Source organism: Chinchilla lanigera, unplaced genomic scaffold (assembly GCF_000276665.1).
Source record: "Chinchilla lanigera isolate Chin_1 unplaced genomic scaffold, ChiLan1.0 scaffold00033, whole genome shotgun sequence".
Lineage (NCBI taxonomy): Eukaryota > Metazoa > Chordata > Mammalia > Rodentia > Chinchillidae > Chinchilla > Chinchilla lanigera.
In genome coordinates, this window is record NW_004955434.1 from 8,848,865 (window position 1) to 8,875,535 (window position 26,671).

At 42.1% G+C, this 26,671-nt stretch overlaps 1 protein-coding gene across 1 annotated transcript in view; it reads left to right on the plus strand.

Annotated features, from left to right (window-relative positions):
* Positions 1–26,671, plus strand: part of Slc1a1 (solute carrier family 1 (neuronal/epithelial high affinity glutamate transporter, system Xag), member 1) — a gene marked incomplete at its 5' end in the record, with an annotated part of 89,073 nt that overhangs the window by 58,180 nt on the left and 4,222 nt on the right. The window contains 9 exon segments of the mRNA XM_005388636.2: positions 7,480–7,572; positions 8,891–9,005; positions 10,330–10,372; positions 11,781–11,876; positions 14,538–14,722; positions 15,880–15,987; positions 18,709–18,831; positions 19,197–19,391; positions 26,485–26,619. Coding sequence (XP_005388693.1) covers positions 7,480–7,572; positions 8,891–9,005; positions 10,330–10,372; positions 11,781–11,876; positions 14,538–14,722; positions 15,880–15,987; positions 18,709–18,831; positions 19,197–19,391; positions 26,485–26,619 — 1,093 coding nt within the window.

A 26,671-nucleotide genomic window follows, 5' to 3' on the forward strand; every position in this document is an offset into this window, starting at 1 on the left:
GTTCTCAACAAAGCAGCGGTGGCCGGCCTGAGGGCTGGCGTGCAACAGCGCTCACTGCCGTGTGGCTTCCTGTGCACCAGAGCCCCTCCTCCAAGGTGCCTGTTAGGCTGGGGGCTGGCCCAAGGGCCAGTGCTCCCCACCCTGTGGCCTCCCGGGCACTGGGGGCCCTCCCTCCGGGGGCCTACAGGGCAGGAAGCTCGCCAGCCGGAAGACCGGCGCTCCCCGCCCGTGGCTCCCTGTGCGCTGGAAGCCCTCCATCCGGGGGCCTACGAGGCCGGGAGTGAGCCGCCGGTCCAAAGACCGGCGCTCCCGCCCGAGGCTCCCCGTGCGTCTGAGACCCTCCCTCCGGGAGCCTACGAGGCAGGAAGCTAGCCAGCCGGAAGACCGGTGCTCCCCGCCCGTGGCTCCCTGTGACACCAAAGCCCTCCTTCCAGGGCCTAGGAGGCTGGGAGTGAGCCGCCAGTCCAAAGCGACCTTTCATTGATTCTGCCTGAGGACTGGTTTATTTGTTAACGTCACAGAATGGCTTAGAGGGGTGATATAACATACTTTAAGGGGGTTCTTTGTACTTCTGTCTCTAAGAAATATGGATGTGATAGGTAATCTGTGCTCAGAAATATATTTCAAATACTCTCCTCTGCCTTTCCTCTTCCCTTTAATATCCCAGGAGTATTAATTCGGGCTGTTCACATTTCCTTGTGTCCTAGATTAACCAAGTGAGATCATATCCAACCTTATTTTCCCTGGGGAATCAAAAGAAATATTTCATAGTTTAAAAATTGTGAACTTGTTGGTTGATCCTCATAGCAACTCTATGAAGTATAAAGTAGGTGGGTCTTTATTATCTATCTTTCGTGATAAGGAAGCAGACTGGAGAAAGATTCAGCCACTCTTCCAAGATCATACAGATCATAAGGGCAGCACCTGAAACTAATGAATTGCATCCTAGAACATTCTCTCTCAATAGTGCCTGAGAGAGGCATCTGGAGCAGGTAACCATACATAAATAACCATATTATTCATCCAAGCAAAATGTCTGATGAGCTGCTTCTGTATGCTGGGTACCAGGTATACATAGGTAGACAAGCAGAAATCTACCTCTCTTGCCTGCATGGAGATTATAGTCTAGTGAGAAAGACATACTACATAATGACCCTCATGATTTTTTTAAAATGTGAAATATGATACACACAGGACACCAAGCAAGGAAATCAGAGTCTTGGCATTCAGAGAATGACTCTCAGAAAAACTTAAAAGCTAAATGAAGAGCAGAGAAAAGCACTCTCCACAGAAGGAAGATCCTGTGCGAGCTCCCGTGGTGAGAAGGAGCTTGCTGTGCAGAGGGTTGGGGGGCTGAGGAGACTGACAGGTGGCACGTGTTGGGGCTGGACAGGCAGGTGAATGGTCCTCTTGCAGGGTCTCGTTTATCAGGGTAGGGATTTTTATTGTCTTTCCAATAACATTAGAGAACCACACTAGAGTATAAAGTTACTTGATTTACATTTTTAAAAGATCTCTTTGATGACTACGTAGTGAATGAATGCGTGAAGGAATGAATGTGGCTATGCTTGAGGGCCTTCCATTGCTCACTGACACATGTCCTATTGATTATTGATTCCATAACAATGAGGGCCAGTTGCTGAGTACAGATTAAGTGTAGGCACTGCACTAGGTTGCTGTAGATATCATTTTTAATCTTCATGACAGCTGCAGAAGCTGAGGTTGTCTACTTTTTTCCACACTGTTCCTTTAAGGAGGAATAGAAATTTAAAACCTCCATTGTGTAGTTGAGGAAACTGAGTCTAGGGGATAGAGGCTGGGGTTTGAGTCCAGTCTGTCCCAGCAGAGCCCATGCCTGTATCTCTTGGGGGGCATCTCTGCTGGAAACAGAGAGAGAGGAGTCAGCTACACAGGGGTTTTACTCTTACGCAACACCGAGGTCCATTCAGAGTTGTGAACAACAGTCAAATAGCAGACTGAAAAAAATTACCCTAACAGAGTTAATTTTGACACCTAAACTACAAGATAGAGAGAGATTGTCATGAAGATTTTGTTCTCCAGCGGGTGGTAGCTTCATCAGAGAGCTTTCTGAGGAATCTTTTGCCCTCAGATGTTTATTTTTAAAACATGCTATTGTTTAGCCCAACATTGCTTCCTTTGTGGTGCTTTTATAAAAAGTTCAGATGATTACTGCTTTGGCCAGGAGCCAACGTCTGAGCTGTTAGAGCCTCCTCCCGAGGTGAAGAAAGTGTTTTTCCCTAAAATAAAGAGCTGTCACATGCCCCTACCTTCCAAGACAAGCTCGGATCTGATCCCTGTTTCAAAGTCACATGTCAGCCTCAAAGCTGCCCCTGGTTTAAAGGATGATGCTGGCCCTACTGTAGCTAGAATTCTGTGCATTTTCTCTGCCCAGTTCAGATATCACCTCTCCATCAAGTCTCTCCCGATCACCTTCTTCTGGTGATACCTCAATCTGTTCTGAACGCCCCTGGTGCCTGTGCTATACACCAGTGCTTTGCAGGGCTAGTTTTGTTTTGTTTTGTTTTAATTTTTATTTTAAAGAGAAAAAATTTTAAAACAAAGGCAAAACAAACAACAAAAACAATAAAAATGATACAGAATTTCAAAACAAGGTGATAGGAAATTAACAGTGGTTGTTATATTACATATTGTTATCTTCAAAGTAGTTGCTCAGACATAAGTACGCAAGATTCATCAAACAATTAAGCATTAACTGTTCTTTTCAATAAACCAATAGAAATTAGTAGTACAGTTACCTTAGCTATCGTGTGTGTGTGTGTGTGTGTGTGTAATTTCCCTTCTTTCTTTTCTCCTTTCCCCCATCACAGGGCTAGTTTTTAAACTGGATGGGAAACTTCAGTTTTAAAATTTTACAAAATGTCGTAGATCAATAATTATTATTAACTATAACAAAAATGAATTAGTAGGAAAATTGTTCAAAAATATGCAAAATACTATCCTAACCCTTTTTATCATTATATTCAGCAGACTTGGGATTACTGTCCCATTGCTGTAAATGCTTTCAACATGTCTGTTGATTTTTGTGCAAATCCTATTATACCACTTTATCCCCTCTCATTTGTCAGCTCACACAGGATAGCATCAGCTTCTGGGAGAAATGAGTTAGGGGAGTGGAGAGTAAAGAGAAGTGGTCTCTTAGGCCTTGCCAGATAATAGGCCATACAGCAGGAAAGCCAGGTGGATGCTGAGAGTAAACCCAAGATAAAGCATGGTGCTATTTCACCAAGTGAGGCTAAGGTGGACGTGTTGTTCTACCCCGCCTCCCATAAGTGATGAAGAGATGCTGTCTTCAGGGTTTTCAGGGCAAACCATGGACCCTGAGTTCCTAACAGTGCCAATGTCACCCTCAAGGCAGCAAAAGCTGATGGGGAAAGGGAGGGTTTCTTACTCTTATTATGTAAAGCACCTATATGTATTTAGTACATCAACAGGTTGTGGCATTAACATTTCGTGAAGGTGGTAATTAGAAAAAAAAAGGTCTAAAAGTCTCTGGGGAAGGGGATGCACAGTAATGAAAAACAAGTTGAGGGACACTAAGGTGCTAAAAATCTCCCACATGCAGGGCTTTTGTAGATGATCAGTGTTTTGCTGGCTGCCCTGGGAATCTATCCAAACCACTATGTATAAGTGGTTTTTCTAAGGAGACTACCTGCTGAGTTCCACATTTCTGATACACAAATGAACCTTTAAAATGAGTTCAGCCAGTAAGGGAACAAAAATCTGTAAAAGTGCAACTCTTCCTGTCATATGGGAAGCTTAGAGCACAAATATTTGTAGAGCACTTTATTTAACGCACGGAGGATCCAGAGAAGAATAAGCTTCAGGCCCTGGAGCAATATGGAACCATATGCCAGGAGACGATGTTTTATCATCTTTCTCTCCTTTGCCCCTCTGCTGGCAAGGTAAAGAGGGTCACTGAATTTCAGAGTGGCGTTAAGCTTGAATTTGCCCAGTCAACATTGTTGAGCACCCCCTAAATTCTAAACGATGTGGTAAGGTCTAGAGAGTGTGCTGTACAATATGATAGTTGTTAGCTACATATGGCTATTTAAATTGACATTAATTAAAATTAAACAAATTAGTTCTTCAGTCATACTAACCACCTCTTAAGTGCCCTCTAGCTTTATGTAGCTTGTGGATATTTCAAAGGACAACCCAAATATAAAACATGTCTGCATCACAGGAAGTTCTGTTGGGCAGCACCAGTGTAGAATTTTGTAGCACATAGAAGATGCTGATATGGCATAGTGGTAAAGAATATGATCCGTGTGGTCAAAGCTATGTTGTGATCCTAGATCAGTCACTTACTCCCACCCCCAGCTTTATGATTATGGCATATATGTAGCCCTTCTGAGCTATAGCTTTCTCCTCTGTAAAATAGGCAGGATAATGCCTACCTCACAGGGTTCTAATGAGAATTAAAAGAGTTGACTGGTTAACATGCAGTCGTTGCTCAAAATAGCATCTGTTGCAATCAGCAGCAGCAGCAGCAGCAGCAACGTTATCATCATCATCCACAGGTAGGGCATTTCGACCATCCATATAGATGTGTTATAGCCGCCAAGTTATGTAATGTTCCTATGACAGAGGGCTTCAAATATTAAGCCATGTTTCCTGGCTGTGCTGTCTCCCTCTAAAGTGGTCACCAAGCTTATCCCCTCCAATGCATTATAAATCATCCAAGAGCTTGGCAGCTTCTCTGCCCACATCGCTGACGACTAGAGAGGTAGAGAGGAAACTATAGAGTGAGGGAAGTATGATTGCTTCTTTGAGTAAATGTCTGATACACCCAGGAAAACTGGAGGAGTGAGGCAGATGAAAGGAATGGGAAATCAAGTTCTTCTCGCAAGTGACAATAAGATAGTTGCTGTGCTCCAACTGAGAGGAGCTGGCCAGCTATGCAGGGAGGTATTTGTTTACTGTATTTCCACCAAGAAATTGCATTATTATGAAGCCTTTTCTAGCCAGCTGAGTCTTAAGTACAACCAGAGGCATCAGCCCATAGCCAAGTCATTAAGACAAATTAAGATATATTAACATATGCTGGAAGCAATTACCCACATAGATTTAATTTGTTTCACTGCTGGGAGAAAGTCCTAACTGAGAACCAAACACATACCCAAAAATAGTTCTGTAGTTACCCTGTGACTCCATTACTTGTCAGCCCTTTAGGGCTGGAAGCTGCTTAAGTTGAACATTTACCAAAGAAGGACAATATATTTGAAAATGCATTCTGTATGAGGTCCAGGAGGTGGGTTCTCAAGCAGGTTTCATAGGATTCTGTTTAAATGGTGGTTTTCCTGTTCCTGCCATTCATTATTTTTATAAATAATTATTTTAATTTCTCAAAATAAATGGCTGATTCTAAAATGAAATAAGCATATTTTATAAAAATAAATATACCTAGCACATTTATATATTTGCATCATCTTTGCTCTTTTTTAAAGAGACCTAAACTAAAAATGAGATTTTTCATCTATTTCTGAATTGTGGCCTTCAGTCCCTCTTGGGTATTTTTGTTGTTACTATCATTATTATTTGTATAATTGTTATTTTTAGTCTTTTTACTATTAGGAAAAGAAGGCCTCAGCACCAAATTCCATTTCTCACAACAAAAGCAAGTGTAGACTCTCCCATCCAGGTTATTCTAGGATGTGGCTTACGATATTCTCTTCCTTTGGCAATAGCACAGTCTTGTCACAGAAGTTGGTGAATGGGCCCTTGACAACAGCCCGGGGTGGCTGCTAAAGAGTTCAGAGCACCTTCTCTAAAATATTAACTTCCAAAGGAGTGATCATCTGTTTGAGAAATGGTGTGTTTAAAGTGATGTGACCTCTTCTGTTTTCATAATAGTGACAGCTTCCTTGCAGATTTTTCCTGTACATTAAATTTGTATCATTATAGGTAAGGACCATAATCCTGTAGTCACTTTAAAAATAGATAGGCCCTTTATAGCGGGAAATAAATATAGAAACTACCTGGGTATCCTGATAGCCTTATAGGTTTACATGTCCCTTAGGTTTGCTTTGCGACAGCCTCGTCCTTTCTCCTGCTACTGAATGCTTTAGATTTTGCAAATAGTTATGGGATGACTCAAGTATGTTCAAAGTACAAAATCATTTTTATGATGGTCATTTGACTCAAAATGTGATCCTCATTTTGGAAATCAGGCAGGTTAGAGTGCAGTACCTCCAGATTACAGCTTGCTGAGAGATACTTTGGTTGCTTCTCAATTTGCTCTCCCTTTCTCAGAAGTCCAGTAAGAAAGCATCATTTGCCTCCATTTATACAAGCATCTTTGATGGGGGCAAGGGTTTCAAGCAAGCAGAGATGTACACCTTCCACTTCTAATAGCTGTCCTTGGTATTCTGTGCAACCTCAAGTCTAGGCAATATTCAGTTATTTTGTTGATAACCAAATACTTTGAAACTAGATCAAACAGTGTGGCTATAAATCTCTTAAATTACCTATGCCCTCCAAAATTATTAACTTATATCTTTCCTCTTTCAAACAGAAAACTTAATATGTTAGAAGCCAAATGCAATAAAATGGCTCACCTAGAAACAATTTGAAAATTGTGAAAAGAGGAAGGAAATATGTTAGCCAAGATGGATAACAGAATTACCATAATTTATTTTAGAATTATGTCCTAAGACAATCTAAAGATCCAGTAATAAATGGATGATTAAATACATTATGGTACAGACACATGACAGAAAATTATGTAGCCAGTGAAAAATGCTTACCATTGTACTAAGTGTTAAGAAGGGAATGATTTTAAAACTATAGAGTTAAATTAGTTATGTATACAAAAAGCTCAAGAAAAATATTGGAAGAAAATTCACCAGCATACTAACTGGTTGATGAGGTAAAGTGACTTCTGTTTTGATCTTTATATTTCTTTCTTTTATTCAGGCGATAGTACTGAATATACATTACCTTTATAATCATATGTAAGCATTCTTTCTTCAGTTAAGATTCCCAACAGAATCGTGATTTGCACGACTTCATGATTCTCTCATATGATAAGAGAACTGTCTCAGTTCTTTAAATTTTCCCTTGCTACTGAATTCTGAAAGAGGTTTACCAAGAATATATATATATTGAGTGTATAATGTATAAATCTTGATACTCAGAGCACTTGCAGAAGGGAACTCCTTGTGACTGTTTTATGACCTCTTCCAAAAGAAACAGAGGCCAGGACCATGGGAAAGTCTGTGCCTTACTGGGCTTCTATCCCTGAATTCTGTGTTTGGAATTCTCAAGAGCTTCTTTTGCCTTTTTCATCTTCTCCAAATAAACAGTGTGAGATGAGCCTTATAAATGTAGAGAACAACTCTTGGATCCTTATTTAACACCTTGAGTATTGAATTCCCAGCCCTGGAAAATTATCTTTATAAATGGGTATAATTTGATTTCTCCCAAATCTCCTTGCAGGCGTTGCTGCCCTGGATTCCAACGTTTCTGGAAAAATTGGTCTTCGGGCTGTGGTGTATTATTTCTGTACCACCATCATTGCTGTTATTCTAGGTAACATTTATTTCTGAATCATTTTCTTCTATATAATTGTGACTTTTCACTCAAAAACTTTCTGAAATGCACATTTTAAATCAGAAAGTAACACTGTCAAACTACTTTGTGGCCTTGAAGTCTCCATAGCACCTTCTATATAAATAAAACACAATCCTGAATGAGTTTTAGCCCTGGTGCTGCTGATCAAAATCTCTAAGAAGCAGAGAGACAGTGACAGTTCTGTGCCTTGTCAGGATCATTAGAAGAAAGTGGAGCCAAGCACTTACATAATCTGGAACTGAATAATTGGTAGAGTTGGGTATAATTTTAAAATATTTCCAGAATGGTAGCATTTCAACATTTTTCAGGTTTCATACAACAAGGACTACCAGTCTTGCTAAGTATAAATCTCACTTTTAAAAGGGAAGAAGTTCTAAGAAGGGAATGGCTGCTCACCTTTAGTATGGCATTGAGAAAGAAGGTTGGTCCATCTTTTGTGACCTATTGTGACATTTAAGAAGGATGCCCAGAGTGGGAAGAAAGTGAAGAAATACACTCATGTGTGCCGGCCAGCTTAACCTTTGCAGTTCTGCTTTAATGAATGGATAAAAAGTAGTGGAGGGGGAGGTTTCAGTGGTATTCAGAGGTTTAGTCAGGGAGCCTCAGAGGACCTAAACTCTGCCCTAAACCAAAGCCACATCACCTCGAGAGGCTCCTGAGGGAGATAAACAAAGAAAAAGTAGCAGAGAGAATGCAAGGTAGCAGTTTATTGTTAGCTGGTGTTACATCCCTTCTGCAACCCTCAGTCCACCTGTATGACGTGTTCACACATAAGAGCTTTGCAGATATCTGAAGGTGTGTGTCACTGCAGGAAGATAAAATGAGGCTTGTTCTGTGTGACCCTTGGGAGAATGACCAGCATCTGTGTGCAAAAGATGTGAAAGATACTGAACAAGTTTACTGGGCTGAGAAATGAATCACCCTCACCCCAACACCTGCCTACGTTGATTTCATAGGCTAAAGAAAAGAAAAAAGAATATTCTCATCAGCAGGTGCTTCCAGAAGGAATCCTGGGATGTGACCTCCTCATTTAAAAAAAAAAAAAGAAAGAAAGAAAAACATAGAAAGTTCTTTCTGCTTATTCATTTCAATGAAATATTACTAGGGCAGCTGCTGGGGTTCTGGCAGGGGCTCTACATTTTGGTTGGACCTTGGGGTACCCCTCACAACAGTGTTGCCTGGTACCACTCAGCCTGCGCGTTGTAAGAAGTGTATACTAGGATGCCAGGGACCCTGGAAGTTCTTAATGCTATGTGGATCCTGCCCTTCATCACAGGTATTGTGCTGGTGGTGACCATCAAGCCTGGTGTCAGCCAGGAGATGGGTGAAATTGACAGGACAGGCAGCACCCCTGATGTCAGCACAGTGGATGCCATGTTAGACCTGATCAGGTGAGAGTCTTGGCTTCCTTTTGTCATCGAGGTCATTGCACAAGGCCCTGCACGTGGCTTAATGCTCTGCTGTCATGGTCTTAAATTTTTTTTTTTTTGGTTTTTCTCCGGTACCGGGAACCGAACTCACGACCTTGCGCTTGCCAGGCAGGCGCTTTTGCCGCTGAACTAAATCTCCAGCCCCTTAAATTTTTAATAGCTTTGAATTATTGTACATTTCCTAGCCTCGACCTCCAAATTGCATAGCCAGTAATTTCTGCTTACGGGTCATGGTTCTAGGAACAGGCCTCTCTGTTGGAATTTAGGATGGATGGAGGTGCAAAAAGTATACTTGCTGTATGAAGATGCTGGGCTGGCTGGGTTGGATGGTCAGTTCTGAAGCACCCTTGGAGAAATACATTTTTGTTATATATCAGAAAGCTCCTTAACTAAAGCATTGAGACCCAGAAACACAGTTGATTGAAATAGCAGTTTAGGCAGAGACTCATAGAAATGTTGTAGGATATGCATTACATATTTTGTTCCCATTTAAATGCATTTATTCACCAATTTTTGACGTAGGGCCATAGTATTTCTTTGAGTGCATCAGTTTATTATAATGTCATACCTTTCTATATGATACGCTGCCCTTACAGGTATATAATCTCCACTCTGCAGATTCAGTTTCCAAAGTGAACAACAAAACCTTAGACATTGCAAAGAAAGCCAGGTGCCAAATCCTCCTAGTTTCTCTTTTTATTTCAGTTGTCTCCCCATAACTAATTTAACCAGAAAAATATTAGTCATTTCCCTTTATTGAGTTTCCAGGCATTCAGCTTAGTTTTTAATGGAAACTACACCTTTTTCACCCTCACACTTCACCAGTTTACATAATATTGAAGTAAGCAATTACAATATTTGCACTTGGCATAAAATTTGGGAACAAATACAGAAGAGTGTTGTTAAGCATATTGCCTACTTATGAAAACAGTAAGGTGCGGAAGATTAAAGAACTGTCTCTTGCCTGGGAGTATCCACCTGCCAGGACAACATCTCACTGAGTTCAGCCAGCTGTCACTTGGTGAATCTGTTACATGACAGCTGCTGGACAGTTTTCTGTACTCAGTTTAAGATGGAAGAAATAAGTCTTCATTAATTTGTCCCTTATTCCTGAGTTTAAGATGGAAGAAATAAGTCTTAATGCAAGGAAGTATTATACAAAGGAGAGGCTAGAAGAGAAAACAGTGTTATTCTATGTTTTACTCATTTCCTCCAATGTATTGAGTACGACAAAAATAACCCCACTTTTTGCCCTACCATAATACTGCTTTCATATCTTCAACAGGAATATGTTCCCTGAGAACCTTGTCCAAGCCTGTTTTCAGCAGGTAACATTAATCATTTTTGTTCCCAGTTGCTTCCTGTTACCAGCTAAGATTTTTTTTCTGTTATGGCCCAAGAAGTGAAATTAGCCCATCACAAATGGCAGCAGCAAGCACACTTGTGAGTGGTGGAATTTCAGGTGACTCCTCTGTTTTGCACCCGGGGTCTTCCCAGTCCACAGTGAAGTGCGTGTCATAATTTGCGCTGCTCTCTTGTCCTCTGTGCCCTTTTCCTTCATGAGGGCTCAAATGGAGCAAATAAAGAATCTGTCCAAAATGAGTGTTTTAAAATGTAGCCTCTAGTACCTGGTTTGGAGAATCATGCTATATTTCTAAAGAAACTTGGACTCTCTGCAGATGCAGTGCAGTGAGAAAAACAAAGAGTTCTCCATCTTCTCTCTCCTGTCCATCTCATGCTGGCAATCCATGTCTAACCCACATGATGTAGTTGGTATTCCTGGAATTAGGTCTTTTCCTTAACCATTATGTACCCATTTCTGGCATTCTCTGAGCTGGGTGACAAAGCTGTGGATTTTTCCCCGGCAAAGTTTAGCTATCTCTTTGCGCTACTTACAAGTATTTTTGTTTCTATTTATCTATGTACTCTAAGCAGCTGCGTCTATCACTAACTGCTGCATTCATTTACACGAATTACATGAACAGAGTCCTTTCTGTACACCAACAGAAACGGCAATTGTATCACTCCCCGCCAACCTCCTTGAGGCACAGAACCACCTCTATTTCAGGAGTGCCCTTGAAGATCAGCTACAGTTAGTCATTTGTAAGGGTCCCAGTGCTGGCAGAGCCCTGTAGGAGGAGCATTATGCCTGGCATAATAATGTACTAGGTCTTTCTTAAACCTCTGTGTTGAAGCTACACAGAACCAAACAGGGATGTAGCCAGAGAATTCAACAGAAATCTCACTCACAGAAATAGCACTGAAAGGAGTGTTGACTTGAGCACATCCATCTAGGTAAACCTGTCTTAACAGTTATTAAATTTATGGGGACAACTTTTACCAAAGGGATGAGGTAATTTTTCCACATAAAAATAATTAATTAAAAATATGATCAAGAGGAATCCTTACAAGATCTGTCTGCAAAAGTACCTATGGATAAAACTTTTTCTTTCACATATTTCTGCATTAATTTGCCCCTTATTGTGAAAGTGAGAACACATTCTGACATTATTGAGCAGTGGTTGTGGGATGCAGGGGTAATTTTTTTACCCGGTTTTTAGGGCCAGATCCTCATAGGAGGAGTCATCAAAAACTAGAAACAAAAGAAGCATCCGAGATAGAATCCTTAGTGGCACTTGTTTGGCCAAAATAATGTATTCCTGTGGTGTATCTTCAGAAGGTTAAAAAGCTCTTATTTTTTATGTTTGCTTGTCTTTGTTTTTGTCCAATGTACAGTATAAAACACAGCGTGAAGAAATAAAGTCTTCCAGTGATTCGGAGAGGAACACAACAGAGGCGCCTGTCACCACCGTCATGACAACAGTTTCTCAGGTACCATTCTGTGTCCTGCTAGGCTGGTGCCAGGCACGAGTAAGCAGGAGACGGACAGAGTCTGTGTTATTCACAGAATCCACAAGTGTGAGTTCACTTCCCTGCTAAAACTTATTTGTAAACCCACATTCAGTACTCATGGTCTTTTCATGGTCATTCGCAAAGAGCACACGGAGTTTCAGCCGCCCACTCAAGAGTTCCGAGCTGAGGTTGAACAAGGTTGTACTCTGCCTTCTTGTTTTTGGCTCTCATACTATACACACGCATCCATTTTGTGGTGTGTCGATTGCCACTTTTGTGTGTGTGTGTGTGTGTGTGTGCTTTTTCTTTATTTAAAATGGATCAAATTCTAGTAATAAAGTATTCTCTAATGTTAATAAGCACAAAAATGTTGTGATGTGACTTACAGAGAAAATAGGTGCATTAAAAAAGCTTCATTTGGGCATGAGTTATGGTTTTGTTGGCCATGAGTTCAATGTTAATGAATCAACAATGTGTATTGAATGAGAAGTCTTTAAATAGAAACACATAAAACAATGTCAGGTATTGATTATTTGATGTAAATGATGTGACCAGGGTTCCCAGGAACTTACCCTTGTATTTCACCTAGGAGCAATAGTTCAATATTTGCTAACTCAGTGTTCCTGAGGTCTTTACAGGACATGACTACCAGAAGTAAAAAGGATCAACTGTACCTACAGAAAAAAAAAAATAATAAGCCTTTTGCCACTGTCTCTCTACCACGCCTTATAGTTGGACACTTTATAGTTGGACACTTGCTTTCAATTTGCAAGCCTTTGTAAACAGGATACAAGCACACAATTCTTTATCCAAATCCCTCTGCCTGGATGTGATTCCAAGTCCAGAGCTCCTCAGACTTTAGAAAGGTCAAGCGGTGTGGGTAGTGCTTAGCTCATGTGTCTTCCGGGGATGGTAGCAACACTCCAGAAGGAAGCATTATCAATGTGTCTGCAGCAAACTGCTGCATACTCTGTCAGACAAGAGGAATAGATTTTCAGGGGACTTATCTCTATTCAGGATAAGCTTTGTTGCCAAAAGGGTTTGCCATAAACTGCTAATTACGATCAGTGGGCTTTGAGAGTTTTAGAGATTTCACAACTGGAGATAAGAATGTGTGATCCTGAAGCGGTGCCTCTCTAGGCCATATTAGACTTCTCCTGAATGTTCTCTGCCTTTACGCAAAAAAAGAAACATTGCAGGAAAAGAGAAAGAGTCAGAAGACTTAAGAATTCAAATTAAATGGAAGCTATGGTAAGAGGCCTCCATGGCCTGGCTTCTCTTAAGTTTTCACAGCTTATTTCCCAGTGGACCCTTCTCTTCTGTCCAGATCTGGCTCCTCAGTTATTCCTTCTCCCTGCCTTTTTATGTTTCACGAACATTTTTCTGAACCCCTTGCATATGCCAGGTCTTACCTCGCATATGGATTTTAGAGCCTCAGTGGAGGGGGGATAAAACTTGATACAGAAGCAGGGATGACATCATGATGATGATGGTGGTGATGATGAAGTTTCTTAAAGTGAGGTTGACTTTGACTGGGAAATCACTGTGATTATAATCATGCATTACAATTATAATAGTCAAAGATACATACGGCATCTGCCCACATGTGAAAAGTGGTAAGTATTAAAATCAGGAAGAACAGGGTGCTTGGAAGTATTCAGCAGGGAGTTTTAAATTAGTTTAGGGGTCACAAAGGATGAGTAAGATTATTCAAGCAGGTTGCAGAGGGCCACTACACCTGACTTTTGCCTTTGCTTGCCATTTTCTGGAACATGTTATATCTCCTGGCTGCCAAATCTCAAACCTAGCTTTCTCTACCTTTGAAACCCATTCATGGCCCAGGCTCTCCGTGACACTTGTAACTCATAGCGTGGCATCAGTTAATTATACACCAACTTGGTATTGCCTCATATTTCTCACAGTTTGTCCTGTCTCTAAAGCCGAAGTTTAAGACTTCAGGCTGTAGCTAGTGCAGTTAGAACACTCTGGCTACTCCCTAAATATTTGTTTCACCATATATAAGAAATGACTGGTATCCCGTTGGTTCATGAACATAATTCTTTATAAACCTGATCCATACCACTCAGGTTATGTTGTCTACTCTCAATAAATCTCATGCTATTTTCACCCAGGATAAAGTAAAGAAATGGTTCATAGTAGCAAGTATCTGATAATTTTTGCATCTCTAAAATCCTGTTGGCCATCCAAAGCCAGAGGCAGTGAAATGTGTTCCTGTGCTTCATGATCAGGGTGAAGCAGATAGTAAAACGTCCTAAAATGGTTCACACTGGTATTTTCTACTTCCTGCATTATTAATTCCTATCTTTCTTAAAATAGACTCCAAATGTAGCTTAAGTAGTTAAAGTGACACTGAAAAGAGCCCTGATTCTAAAATTCATCCTACAAATGTAAAACGTTCCAAAATTAGAAATTTCCAAAAGAAATATTCAAATATGGATTTGTTAGGAGAAGAAAAACCTGTTAAGCCTCAGTGGAGGGGGGATAAAACTTTATACAGAAGCAGGGATGACATCATGATGATGATGTTGATGATGATGAAGTTTCTTAAAGTAATGTTGACTGGGAAATCACTGTGATTATAATCATGCATTAATATATTTTCTTGGCTTTGACCCACAGAACAAAACAAAGGAATACAGAATTGTAGGCAGTTATGCAGATGGCATAAATGTCCTGGGTTTGATTGTCTTTTGCCTCGTTTTTGGACTTGTCATTGGAAAAATGGGAGAAAAGGGGCAGATTTTGGTGGATTTCTTCAATGCTTTGAGTGATGCGACCATGAAAATCGTTCAGATCATCATGTGGTGAGCAGACACTATTGAATGCCATTTTGCTTTGCCTCCACAACACTGTCTCCTTGAAATTAGAGAAGAAAAAAAAGCTAATGCTTCTCAACTGGCCTCTTCCTAGAGGACACAGACGCTAAACCTCACATACTGTTCAGTAGTTCATTCTTCATAAAAGTCTACCTGCCAGCACTGTCTTTCCCTCCAAGCCCCAGGAGGTCATCTTGTACCCAACCAGCACTCATGTAAAAAGGGACTCTTGAAGCAATAATTTGTAATAGTTACTTGTACATCAGAACACAAAATGCTGTCCTTCTTAGGCCTGAGGCAGAGATTTAAAATACTGATAAACTTCTCTGGCATTGGCACTAACCCATCTGAAGGAAAGATGTCATCTGAGTATCTAGAGACATCATCTGAGTATCTGCCCTGTCTCTGAGATGCCAAAAACTCCACTTTTCCCAAGAGGCCTCACTTATCTCTTACAGAACTGGTTCACCATTATTTAATCCAAAGGTAGATATTGATAGTGATGTAAAAGATTCGTTAATAATAGGTAGGTGTGTCACTTAATCCTGAAAAAAAACCTCAGCTTTATCATCTGTTAAAAAAAAATAACAAAGCTTATGTGTATGGCAAGAACAATATATTAAGTGAGATGATGCATGTCAAATACTTTCCTCAACCCAAGACATAATGAGCTCTGCAAGTAAAGCTATTATGACCACTGTACTACTACTACCATTGCCTCTGTTGTGATACCTGCAAAACAAAGCGATCATGGCTAGAAAGAGCCAAGCATGCATATTTTGTAGTGAGAGTCAAGCTCAAGTGAGATAAGCAGATCTGAAAAATCTGTAGGATGAATGTGCGCTGTGTTTGCTTATGACGTAGGGTATGCACCAGTCTGACCACAGATTGTCAAGTTTGCAAACTACTCTCATAGTAGTTTGAATGGGCAGAATCTAAGGTGCATGCAGCTGCTAAAACCAGAGCCAATAGTCCACCCACAGCTCAATGCTGAGTCCTTGGTTTCATGCTGTCCCCTGTGTTCCTCCCAGCTGAGAGGGCATGCAGCCTGAGGCTGTGCGCCCCGGCTTGTTCCCTCCCCAACATCCCCAGCCGGAGAAAATCCCTTGTCATGGGATTGTGTCTTTGTTGTGCTTACTTCTTAGCTACATGCCGCTTGGTATTTTGTTCCTGATTGCTGGGAAGATCATAGAAGTTGAAGACTGGGAAATATTCCGCAAGCTGGGTCTTTACATGGCAACTGTCCTGAGCGGGTATGTCTGACTCAAGAGAAGAAACAGAAACTGCACTGGTCCAATAGGATTGCTACAGAGAGGCGGGGGTATCATGGGTTAAAGTCGGCTTTGCTCTGCTCCCTAGCGCAGAGACAGATAAGGTTGAGAAACAAGAGAGCAGGGGGAGAGGGCTGCCCTTTACCAGCTGCACTGTAGGTGGATCGTTCTGGGCTAATTGCCCGCTTTTGGCAGAACAGCCTGGACTGGGCTTTGCCACTGCTGCTGTTGGTTGTGTTTAAGCGATTTCTTAAAGCAAGAGATAAAACCACCCATGGCTTCTTTTGGCTGCTTCCTGCCTATTACTTCCTCAAGAATATAAAGCAACCAAGCGAGTAAGAATACCCCCTACAGAGCCTTGATAGTGGAATTTTAGGGCAAAAGCCCCAGCTTATGGGGAGGGAGTCCCCAGCATCCCAGTCTGGGCCACTTGTCCCAAGGTGCCAGTGAGGGAGAGACGCAGGGGTGAGGGGCAGGAAAGGAGGTTTCATCAGCACAACCACGCCATGAGGACAGGCAGAGAAGTTTGAGATCTGTCTTTAAGCAGCCGGCAGAGATTTTAGGGTTTTATAGAAAAGGGGAACGGCACCAGGACAGAGGGTTTGTACAGCAGGCAGCACAGGTAATCCTGGCCAAGCGTAGTCTGCTCTATAATTATCTCAGGACTGGGTCTTTGAGGTCGTAGAGAGTGCGTGAGGGGGCAGTTTGGTTCCCTTCCTGAGGTGACTGATGGCTCGTACTTAGGAGGGCTGCCCTGGCTCCATCACAGGGTAATTGGTCCTCATCATGGGGTGGTCTGTGAGCCTGTGCTTTTCCTGGAATCCAAGGTAACCGCAGGTCGAGGATAATGACTGGAGGTTTCCAGGCATCACTCCAGGGGGTGTGGACAGTATAAAAGCAGGCGACTGAATGACCCTGCAAACCCAGAAAATTACTTTAGTTACTCTTGGTATCCTCAAGATGCCAAAGGGATTAAAGGGGGATTATAAAAGCTAGGTAAGTTTAGTGCTAATTATCCTTATATTACTAGTTTTTGGACGGATACTCCTTAAGTGATTAACATGCCAATATGCAGAGATGAGCAGGAATTTGGCCCAAAGTTTTAACATAATAAAGGAAACAAGCATAAAGTGAAGGCAGGGATACCAAGATCTATCCTGTTTTTAGTTACCCACTAGGCATCTGCAGGTTCAGCCTCTAAGTCCCTATTATATCCTGACACTGAAAGAAATTAAGAAGGATCTAAGTGGAGTCAGACTCCAGCTGGTAGGAGCAGGAGGGCTAATTGGTTCAACTGCTTTTCCTGCAGCTGGTGGCTACTGCCTCGCCCCCACATCAGCAGGTGTCAGGGAGGGTGCTGGGGAAATAATCAGGCTACTAAGAATCGTGTGAGGCCCTAAGGCAGAAGGATGGGTTGTTTGCAGGTTACAGGCAATTATTGGCTCCCTCAGAAGAAATGCAGTGGGCAGGTTACAAATGGTACCCCCTAACATAGCCAAGGGCAGGATATGTCACACATGCTGAGAAATATAGGCCAAAGGAAGGAGGAAGTAGTATTGACTTAACTCCCACAGGTCAAACACCCACTATAAGCTATCGACTCTCTTATTGGAATTGATTGCACTGCAGGGTTCCTGCTGCACACAGTGATTCTTGATCTGTGTTTGCCAGAAGTACAGACCTTCCAGCCAACACGGAAGCAGCCTGGGTGTCTACAGTGCGGGGCTAGAGTCACATCCCAGAGCCAGTGGTCAGTGAGGCAGGCCGTCCACCTCACCAATGTCCAGCCCTTCTCTAGAGCTGCTGAAACAGGCAGTACCAGGGCTGTTCTGATACTCAGCCACTCCACAGTGGAGCTGTGCTGGCTTCTTTTCTCTGGCAATATATAAATCTCTAACAAAAACTAAAAGTTAGAGTTAAGAACTCATCATTCTTAACTATAAGCCCTCTACTGAGAAGACCCCATTTTGACGCCTCCAAGATTTGTATTTGCAATGATCCTTTATTATTTTGACTTTGTGTAATGGATCTGTAGACTGTTAGGTGCCACTTACATATACATGCCATCTGCCAAAGGGGTCTTATTTCTTAAATTCCCTATTTTGGGGAACCTTTGTATTTCCATGTGAGATGAGGAATAATTTGGGAAGACATGAATAATAAAGAAAAGAGGTCCAGTCTTAAAGAATGTGGAGAAGCAGGGACATTTCCCTTATTGAAACTCTGACTTTCCGCAGTGTACACTGTTGAGTAAGATAGTGTGGTCCAAGGGCAGAGAGAAGAGGCCAAGACAAGACTTACAATAAGGAGTCACGGGGCCAGAGGAAAAACATCAGTTCCACATGGGAAAACGAGGGGAAGCTTCCTGGAGAAGGGGGTATAAAATGAAGAGCATATTCACATCTGGCAGAAACAGCACATTACAGGGAAAATGGCAGCCTGATGTAGTCCTGTTCTGCAAGCTCTGAATTGGGACTTGGCTATAGAATTTATCACCACCTTTGACAGGATGCTTCTTTACTGACGGAGCCTCCGCGTCCTCATCTGCCGAATAAGGACATATCACTCCTGTGCCATGTGCCATTTTCTCATGGGTTCTTTATGAAAGTTGGAAAATGTGATTTAAAAAGCTGTTTGAAAAAAGGAGTCAGTATGAGGAGGTGGTGTCCTCTAAAACGGTTTCTCTCTTTCTCTCGTTTGCAGGCTTGCAATCCACTCCATTGTCATTCTCCCACTGATATATTTCATAGTTGTCCGAAAGAACCCTTTCCAATTTGCCATGGGCATGGCCCAGGCCCTGCTGACAGCTCTCATGATCTCTTCCAGGTAACTAGCAGAGGGGTTTCTGGAAGAAGCGTCCAGGCCACACTATCAGCTCTCACTTCACTAGATGAAGCGAACTCCAGGTTGTAGTTTTGGGAGTCCCTTTGAGAGATAGCCTCATATTCTCTGCCCTGTCCATGAGCGTATTTCTTCACTCTGTTGACTGCTCCCAGTGCTCCTGGCATGGCTGCAGCCCAGGAAGGAGTTCCAGGATAACTGGGGCAGTGATGGGCACAGAACCTTCTGATTTCTGAACTGGCCAAAAGTGCCAAAATGCTTTAAGCCCTCTGTTTACTTTTTGGAAAAGAGGTGGGGGTTGGAGACAAGCATTCTTGGACCACAGCTCTTTTCTCTTTTTATCACACCAGCTCAGCAACCCTCCCTGTCACCTTCCGCTGTGCAGAAGAAAAGAACCAGGTGGACAAGAGGATCACTAGATTTGTGCTGCCTGTGGGCGCCACGATCAACATGGATGGGACTGCACTGTACGAAGCAGTGGCAGCTGTGTTCATCGCACAGTTGAATAACTTGGACTTGGGCATCGGGAAGATCGTCACTATCAGGTGAGGATGGTGTCACTCTCATTTCCATCTGGGAAGGAGACCACAAATGGCTCAGAGATGCATTTTTTGTTTCGTTTTGCTTTTTGTTTGGCCTCCAAATCCCTTCCCAAGATTCAGTATAAGTAATGGACTCATGGTACCCCAGATTTCTGCTTCGGGATCTGGGTAGCCAAAGCATCACTCTGCTCAGTTCAGTGCACCTAGTAAGTCCCAGTTGCAGAGTACATGCCCAAGACTCAGAACTGAATGAGGACCAGCACCTGCATTCAGTGTGTCCCTGGTAGCTGGGAATAGATATCCAAAGGAGGCTGTACTGGAGGCCATCACAGAACTCTGTATGGTAGCCAGCGGAGGGAAGAATTACCTCCCTTGGTTGGTGAGAAAAGACTTCCTGGAGGAGAAAGTATACTGACTCTTCAATGAGGAATAAGAGTTTTACAGGCCAAGATGGAAGATAAAAGCTTTGGCTAACAGAAGTAGCTCATACGGGGTTCACACAGGGATAATTCCACAATACAGACTATTTGGAATGGCCAGACTAAGAAGTAGAGTGTAGACTGCATAAAAGAATGCAGAGGTCAGAGTCATATCATGAAAAACTTTATATGGGGTGCTCATATCATGGACAAATTTGTATTTTAAGAAACTGGAAATGTGGATGGTTTGGAGGGAGTGGGGATCACAAGCTGGAAAACCACTTAGGCCCAGGTGGGGTATTTAAAGGCTTACCTCAAGGCACTGACACTGGGTATGGAGAAGAACAAATAAACAAGTATCATTTGAATTTCAGGTGAGGGACTGGGGAAGAGTAGGATGACTCCCAGGACTGGTGGATAGCTGTGGTTGTAGATGGGGTCATCTAGCATAAGAGAAGCAAGAGAGAAATGAAGACATTTTGAAATCCATTGAATTTGAGATGCCCTTAAGATTTACAGCTGGGAAAAAACAAAAACAAAAAAAACAAAGCTAGGCATAGTGGCGCATGCTTATAATCCTAGCACTTGGGAGGCTGAGGCAGAACAATCACTGTGCACCTGAGGCCAGCCTAAACTACGTAGTGAGACCTTGTTTTAAAATAAAACAAACAAACAAAAAAAGATTTCCAGGTGGATCTAGGCATGGTGATGCACACCTGTATTCCTAGAATTTGGGGAGGATGGGGCAGATTGACAAGTTTGAGCCCAGCCTAGGGCAATTTAGTAACTCAGCAAAAACCAACCTATCTCAAAATTTTAAAATAAATAAAAGAGAGAGAGAGAGAGAGAGAAAAAAAAAAAAGAAAGAAAGAAGGAAAGAAAGAGTAGCTTGCTTGTTTTCTTTCTATGGAGTGTAGCTCAGCACTAAGGCCCTGGATTCAATCTCACTCTTTGGGGCAAAAAAGACTTCCAGCTAGATATATGCAGTGAGAAATACAGGTCTGGAGTGCAGATACAGAAGTCAGGATCATCAACTTTATGGTGGTCATCAGACATGTGGGTCATGAGTCAGTTGTCTGTGTTTGAATCTCAGCAACACAATGATTAGCTGTGACCTTGGGCAAGGGACTTGCATTATGTAGCTTCTGTTTTATCACTTGTAAAATGAGGTTCATAATGGTACCTACAATTTATCCAAGTGGTGGTGAGTAAATAAGCTTATGCATATAAAATCTTTAGTGCCTACACAGTTAGTGCTCAGCAAATAATAAACAGATGACATTACGTAAGGAGAGTCTGCAGCAAAGAGCTGACACAAAGGGCTGAGCTTTGGAAAATCTTCATATAGAGATAAACTGAGAAAGAACACCCAAAAAGAAGAGCAATTAAGAAAAATGTGGGCCTCAGACCAATATATCTCACCATGTACTAAACCAAAATAAAGATGGATCAAAGACCTAAATGTTGAAACAGAAACAATCTGCTTAAAGATAAAATAAGTAAAACTCCTCAAGAAATAGGGATAGGCAAAGGTTTTCTGAACAGAGCTGCAGTTGCACAGGAAATAGTACCAAGAATCAACCAAATTAAAGGATCGTACCAAATTAAAACCTTCTGCAAAGGAAACAACAAGGTGGAAACACAACCTACAGAATAGGAAAAAAAAACTGCTAGCTATTCATTGGACAAAGAACTAATATCTAGAATATATAAAGAACTCAAATAGGTAGAAGCTCCCAAAATAAAACACCCAGTCAAAAAATGGGCAAGTGAAATGAACACACTTCACAAAAGAACACACGACCAATAAATACATGAAGACATGTTCAACATCACTTGACCTAGCTATTCTCCTTCTAGGTATCTTTCCAAAAGAGATAAAGATATCACATTATAGTGATACATGTTTGTAGAAGCACAGTTCATAATAGCTAAATCTTTTATTGTGCTCTTTATCTCAATTTTGGGTTACTCATGTAGAGGAAACATGGTATTTAAGCTCCATGGCATTTAAACATTATTTAAGCTCTGGAAGCAGCCTATGTACCCCTCAGCAGATGAAAAGATAAAGAAAATGTGATGTTTACACACCATGGAGTACTACTGTGCCATAAAGGATAAACTTGAATCATTTGCAGGAAAATAGATGCACTTTGAGACCATGTTAAGTGAAATAAATCAGACACATGAGCTTGAATACCATGTTTCCTCTATATAAGTAACCCAAAATTGAGATAAACAGCACAATAAAAGATAGGTAATAGGAAGTAGGGAGATTAAAATTTTCACAAATGGGAAGGGGATCAAGAGATGGAGGGAGAAGGGAGGGGAGGGGAGGGAAAGGGAAAGAAATGAAAAAAGGAATTAAGATGTGCTATGTACATATACCAGCTCCATACAAGGAGTGTAAACGTTATTTCCTGCAAACATGTCCATTACTAGTAAAAAAGAAAGAGGTAGGAGGTAGCCAGGAGCCATGGTATCATGAAAACCTAAGAAAAGACAGATTGTCAAGGATGAAAGTGGTCCAGAGTCAGACACTACAGAGAAATCTAGTCAAATGAGGACAGAATTTGTCTGCTGAAGGAGATGGTGGAAATGTCCTTAGCGAATTTTGTCAGATTTGTTTCTGGGACAGTTCTGTCCCATATGATGACCATGCACCTCATGAGGACAGTGGCTGGCTGAACTGGACAGGACAGATACCAAACAGTTCCATCGCTGCAGAAGGTTCTACTGGATAGCACTGCGTTTGAGTGACATCCTTGCATCAGCACCCACTTGTGGACTTCAGTTCAGTTTTAGAGTGGAAGTTTAAGATGAAACTGGGTCCCCAGGCCCATTTAAGGTTGAATCTGAATCTTTTACTTAGAGTAAACCAACTTTTAGAACCCCAGCATAGACACAAATGCTGGGCATAGGTGAGCGTCTGTTCACTGACCATGTCCTAATGCTTTACATTTAAAATATCCTCCCCATTCCCAAATCATAAAGTACTGCTGTTTGCTTGAAATGGATGGGAGAAAGGGCAAAATGCACCATTTGGCAGATCACCTGATGGGTGATACAGATACTGCTTTATGTATAAAAAGCATCAGTGGCTAAGGAAGTCCATGTGGAAAGAGCTTTGGTAAGGTCCTGTACTTAGAATAGCGATGAGTATGTGAAAACTAAGAGTGAATTGTGAACTGTGCTTCAGAAAGTTTCTGCCCCACAAGCACCCTTGTGGGCCCAGCAGTTGTTACATTTCCAAATGTCCCCACACACCTTCACCCCTTGGAGGATCCCGTTCTGGAGAATCCAGTCTGCATTGAATTAATTTCCAAGGAGTGGTTGTCTGAGGGGCCGGTGCTTCTCATGTATTTGCCATTGTATGATGAATTCCCTTCCTCTTCCTAAGCCACAACCTTTCTAGATCTTTCTATTTTTTAAAACCTGGCGATTTCAAGGAATCAACTTTGGGCCTAGAGACTAATTACTTAATTTACATCAAAGCCCCTCTCCTCTGGCATATTCTTAAATCTGATTTGCTCATGACCAGTAGCCCAGAACTACTAACAACAGTGAGGCCCAAAGTAATCGTTGACTTAAAGTAAAAAGTCCTCTCTGGCTCTACTTGGAAAATAATAAACGTTTTAACTTTGCAGGTTATAGTTATAACTCCTGTGGCTAATGGTTAAAGAGATTTTTGGACTTATATTTCTTTCTGTACACTGGACATTAAAGAAACATAGACATGATCTTTTTGTGGTTTTACCTTAATAGTCCTTTATCACAGGTTAAAAGTGATTGAAAACGGGGTGAATTGTCTTATATCAAGGATTACTACAGCATTTGGATCCGAGAAAAGGGTTACAGAAAAAAAGCCGTCATTGTAATAGCACAAGTTGTTACCTTTATCCAAAATACTTAGAACAAGACGTGTTTGGGATCCTGGATTTTTTCTAGGTTTTGGACTATTTGCATATACATAATGAGAGTGTAGCATATGGGGGTTGGGGGAACCAGCAGAGACCACCAGGCTTGTGTAAGGCAAAATGGCGTGGAGCTTATTGCGCCTGGGTGCAGGCAAAGAATGCGATAAGACCGTCGGCTGAGAACAAAGAGAAGTGTGTCCCTTCTGATAGGGATGGAGAGAAGGTAAAGGAAATTAGGCAGGAACACCCTAATAAACATCTGCTGTCAAAGTTCTCTGGCAATCTTACATCTCAGTGGGCAGAGTCTTTGAAGTGTCCGATGTAAATTCTTGGGTGTCTCCTTATGTCTCCACATGTCCCAGGAGCTGCAAAATTCCTTGTCCTATCTTATCGCCTTTCCTGTGCTTGCCGTCACAGGAAACTGAGCTAAGTTCCCTGCTGAGACCTGATTTTCCCGCTGAGAGCAGTACTTCTGCTGGCAAGCAGGCTGAGGGCTGGGGGAGTCAGGTCCGATTCAAACCTTACGGAGAGATCTTGGAGACGGAACCAAAGTCTAAACATGAACTTCACTAGTGTTTCAAGTACACCTTACACACATAGCCTCAAGGTAATTTTATAGTTTCGTTTTTAGTACCACCGGCATTTGGGCTGCAGCCTGTCGTGTGAGATCAGATACAAAACGTTCCACTCTGCCATCATGTCAGTTCTAGATCTGGGAGCATTTTGGATGTGGGAAATTTAAATTAGGGAGAGTCCAGCTAGTTGTTTTGGCTATTGCTAAAGTTGTAGGGGCAGTAGTAACACTGGCAGCGGCAACAACAGTAGCGTAAGTAACCGCAGCAGAGAGGATATGTTTTAAAGTACTGGACACGTGCCGCCCACATGGCCTACAAGGATTGCTCTCCACAGCAGCCCTGCCAGGTAGACAGAGTATCCCCACACTATAGGCAAGGAAGTAGACGGAAAAGTGACTTGCCTAAGTTACTTCTGTTAGTAAAACAGCAAAGCCAGGAGTATATCCTCAAGGTGTGTCTGACTGTAAATTCTGTGTTCGTTCTAGTTCACAGCCCAGCCTTCAGCCTGTCTAGAAAGCGGAGCTAAAACTAGGCCCCAGGAAGAGGAAAGAACTTTGTACCTCAGGGAGTGAAAAAACCCCTCTCAGCCAAAGGAGAATATGTTCAAAAGTAGGAACAGGTTTTTAGAATTTTTTACCTTATCTGAAAGTGTATAGTTCTGAGTTTCAGACCAAAGCCACTCTGTCAAAAGATGGAAGTTTTGCAAGCAAGGTCAAGACTCAAAGGCAGAGTTTTCTTTAACTACATAGGTTTTGAGTTTCAAGCCCAGCTTCAGGCTACAGGGACATGGTTAACTATGATGTGTGGAGGCTTCCAAGCGGGATCAATGGACCTGAGCACAGATCACTTCTGACAAAGAAAACCTATTGATGTATTCAGTTTAAATTTATTTTCAGTCAGCAGTGAAATAAAGTTGAGTTTTCTAAAGAGTGCTTGGGTTAGAACAGTTCCAAAAGATTATGCAAACACAAACCTTTTACAGAAATTGATACAGCCCCAGACATCTCTAATTTGCTGTCAATTGGTAGCTATAGGCACTGAAGGAAAACGCACTCCTCACACTTGAGTCTGAATGTGTACCCTCAAAGGGCCTCTGTAACACATCACTATGCAGATGAATAGGCGATAGAATGAGCTTCCTTAGAACTCGGACTTTCTGACCCACAAGGATATGGTTTCGTGCATAGAAGTAGGATGTTTTCTAGTTTAAATGGGGGAGTTTCTACACATTAATCCTTTAACTGGTTAGTATCATGGTGACAGCGCAAGCCTTGGCCCAAGGGTGAGGCTGTGTGTTTAAAATTTATTGTGTGCATCTGATCAAATCTCACCCCAAGACAGGGATTTTTCAGGGCATCATGAGCCTTGATTTCCTCGAGAACAATCCGATTACAATAATAAAGTTGTTAGTGATAAAAAAAAAAAAAAACAACTGTGCATTTCAAAGAGAAAAATCTCTAGTGCCACATCTGATCTGCCCAAGAGGGATCTTTCTTAAATGCCTGGTAATAAAGTTCATGTGGCTGCCTCTCCTGGATTCCAGATTTCTTCATTTTGTATAAATACATTCACTGGCAAAAAGGGGCAGCCAGGAATAAATACTTGTACCTTTGACAGGAGTCATTCTGTCTTTCAATTCAGTGTCCTAAAGGTCTCTGTCAGAGAGGTCAAGAGTCTTGTGACGTCCAGAAAGTGCATAAAATCTACTCGAGCACTTCTGCATTGCTTTACCCTCACCTGAAATATGCCTGTCCATCCACCCTACCCGCCCCTCTACTCATCCTTCAAGGTGACATAAACTCCTAGAACATATTAGATGTTCAGCAAATAATTGGCCAGGTGAGTAGGTAGAAGAAGGGAAGGAGAAAACTCAGGGAGAAGCACCTGGCTTTAGTTTAGGGTGGACATATGGACAGGTAGTAAAGCCTTCTTGCAGCTCTTCTCTATTTCCTGTCAGAGCGATCTGCCATATCTCCCCCTGCCACTGCATGGCATCATCTCCTCTCAGGCCCCTACTGTTTTCATCTTCTAATCAGGCAGAGCTAGTGCTTAGCAGAAAACAGATTCTGACTGCCCAAACTGGGGACATAGCAGGAATCCCTGTGGAGACTAACTCTCAGGCCAGGGGCCTCAAAGAGAGAAATAGAGGTCTCACTTCTTCCCTAATGGTGTGTTTTGGCTACAGCATCACAGCCACAGCTGCGAGCATTGGAGCTGCTGGCGTACCCCAGGCTGGCCTGGTGACCATGGTGATCGTGCTGAGTGCTGTGGGCCTGCCTGCTGAGGATGTCACCCTGATCATCGCTGTCGACTGGCTCCTGTGAGTTGAAATAAATACCCTACCTCAGCTGGATGGACCAGCAGCTTCCTAG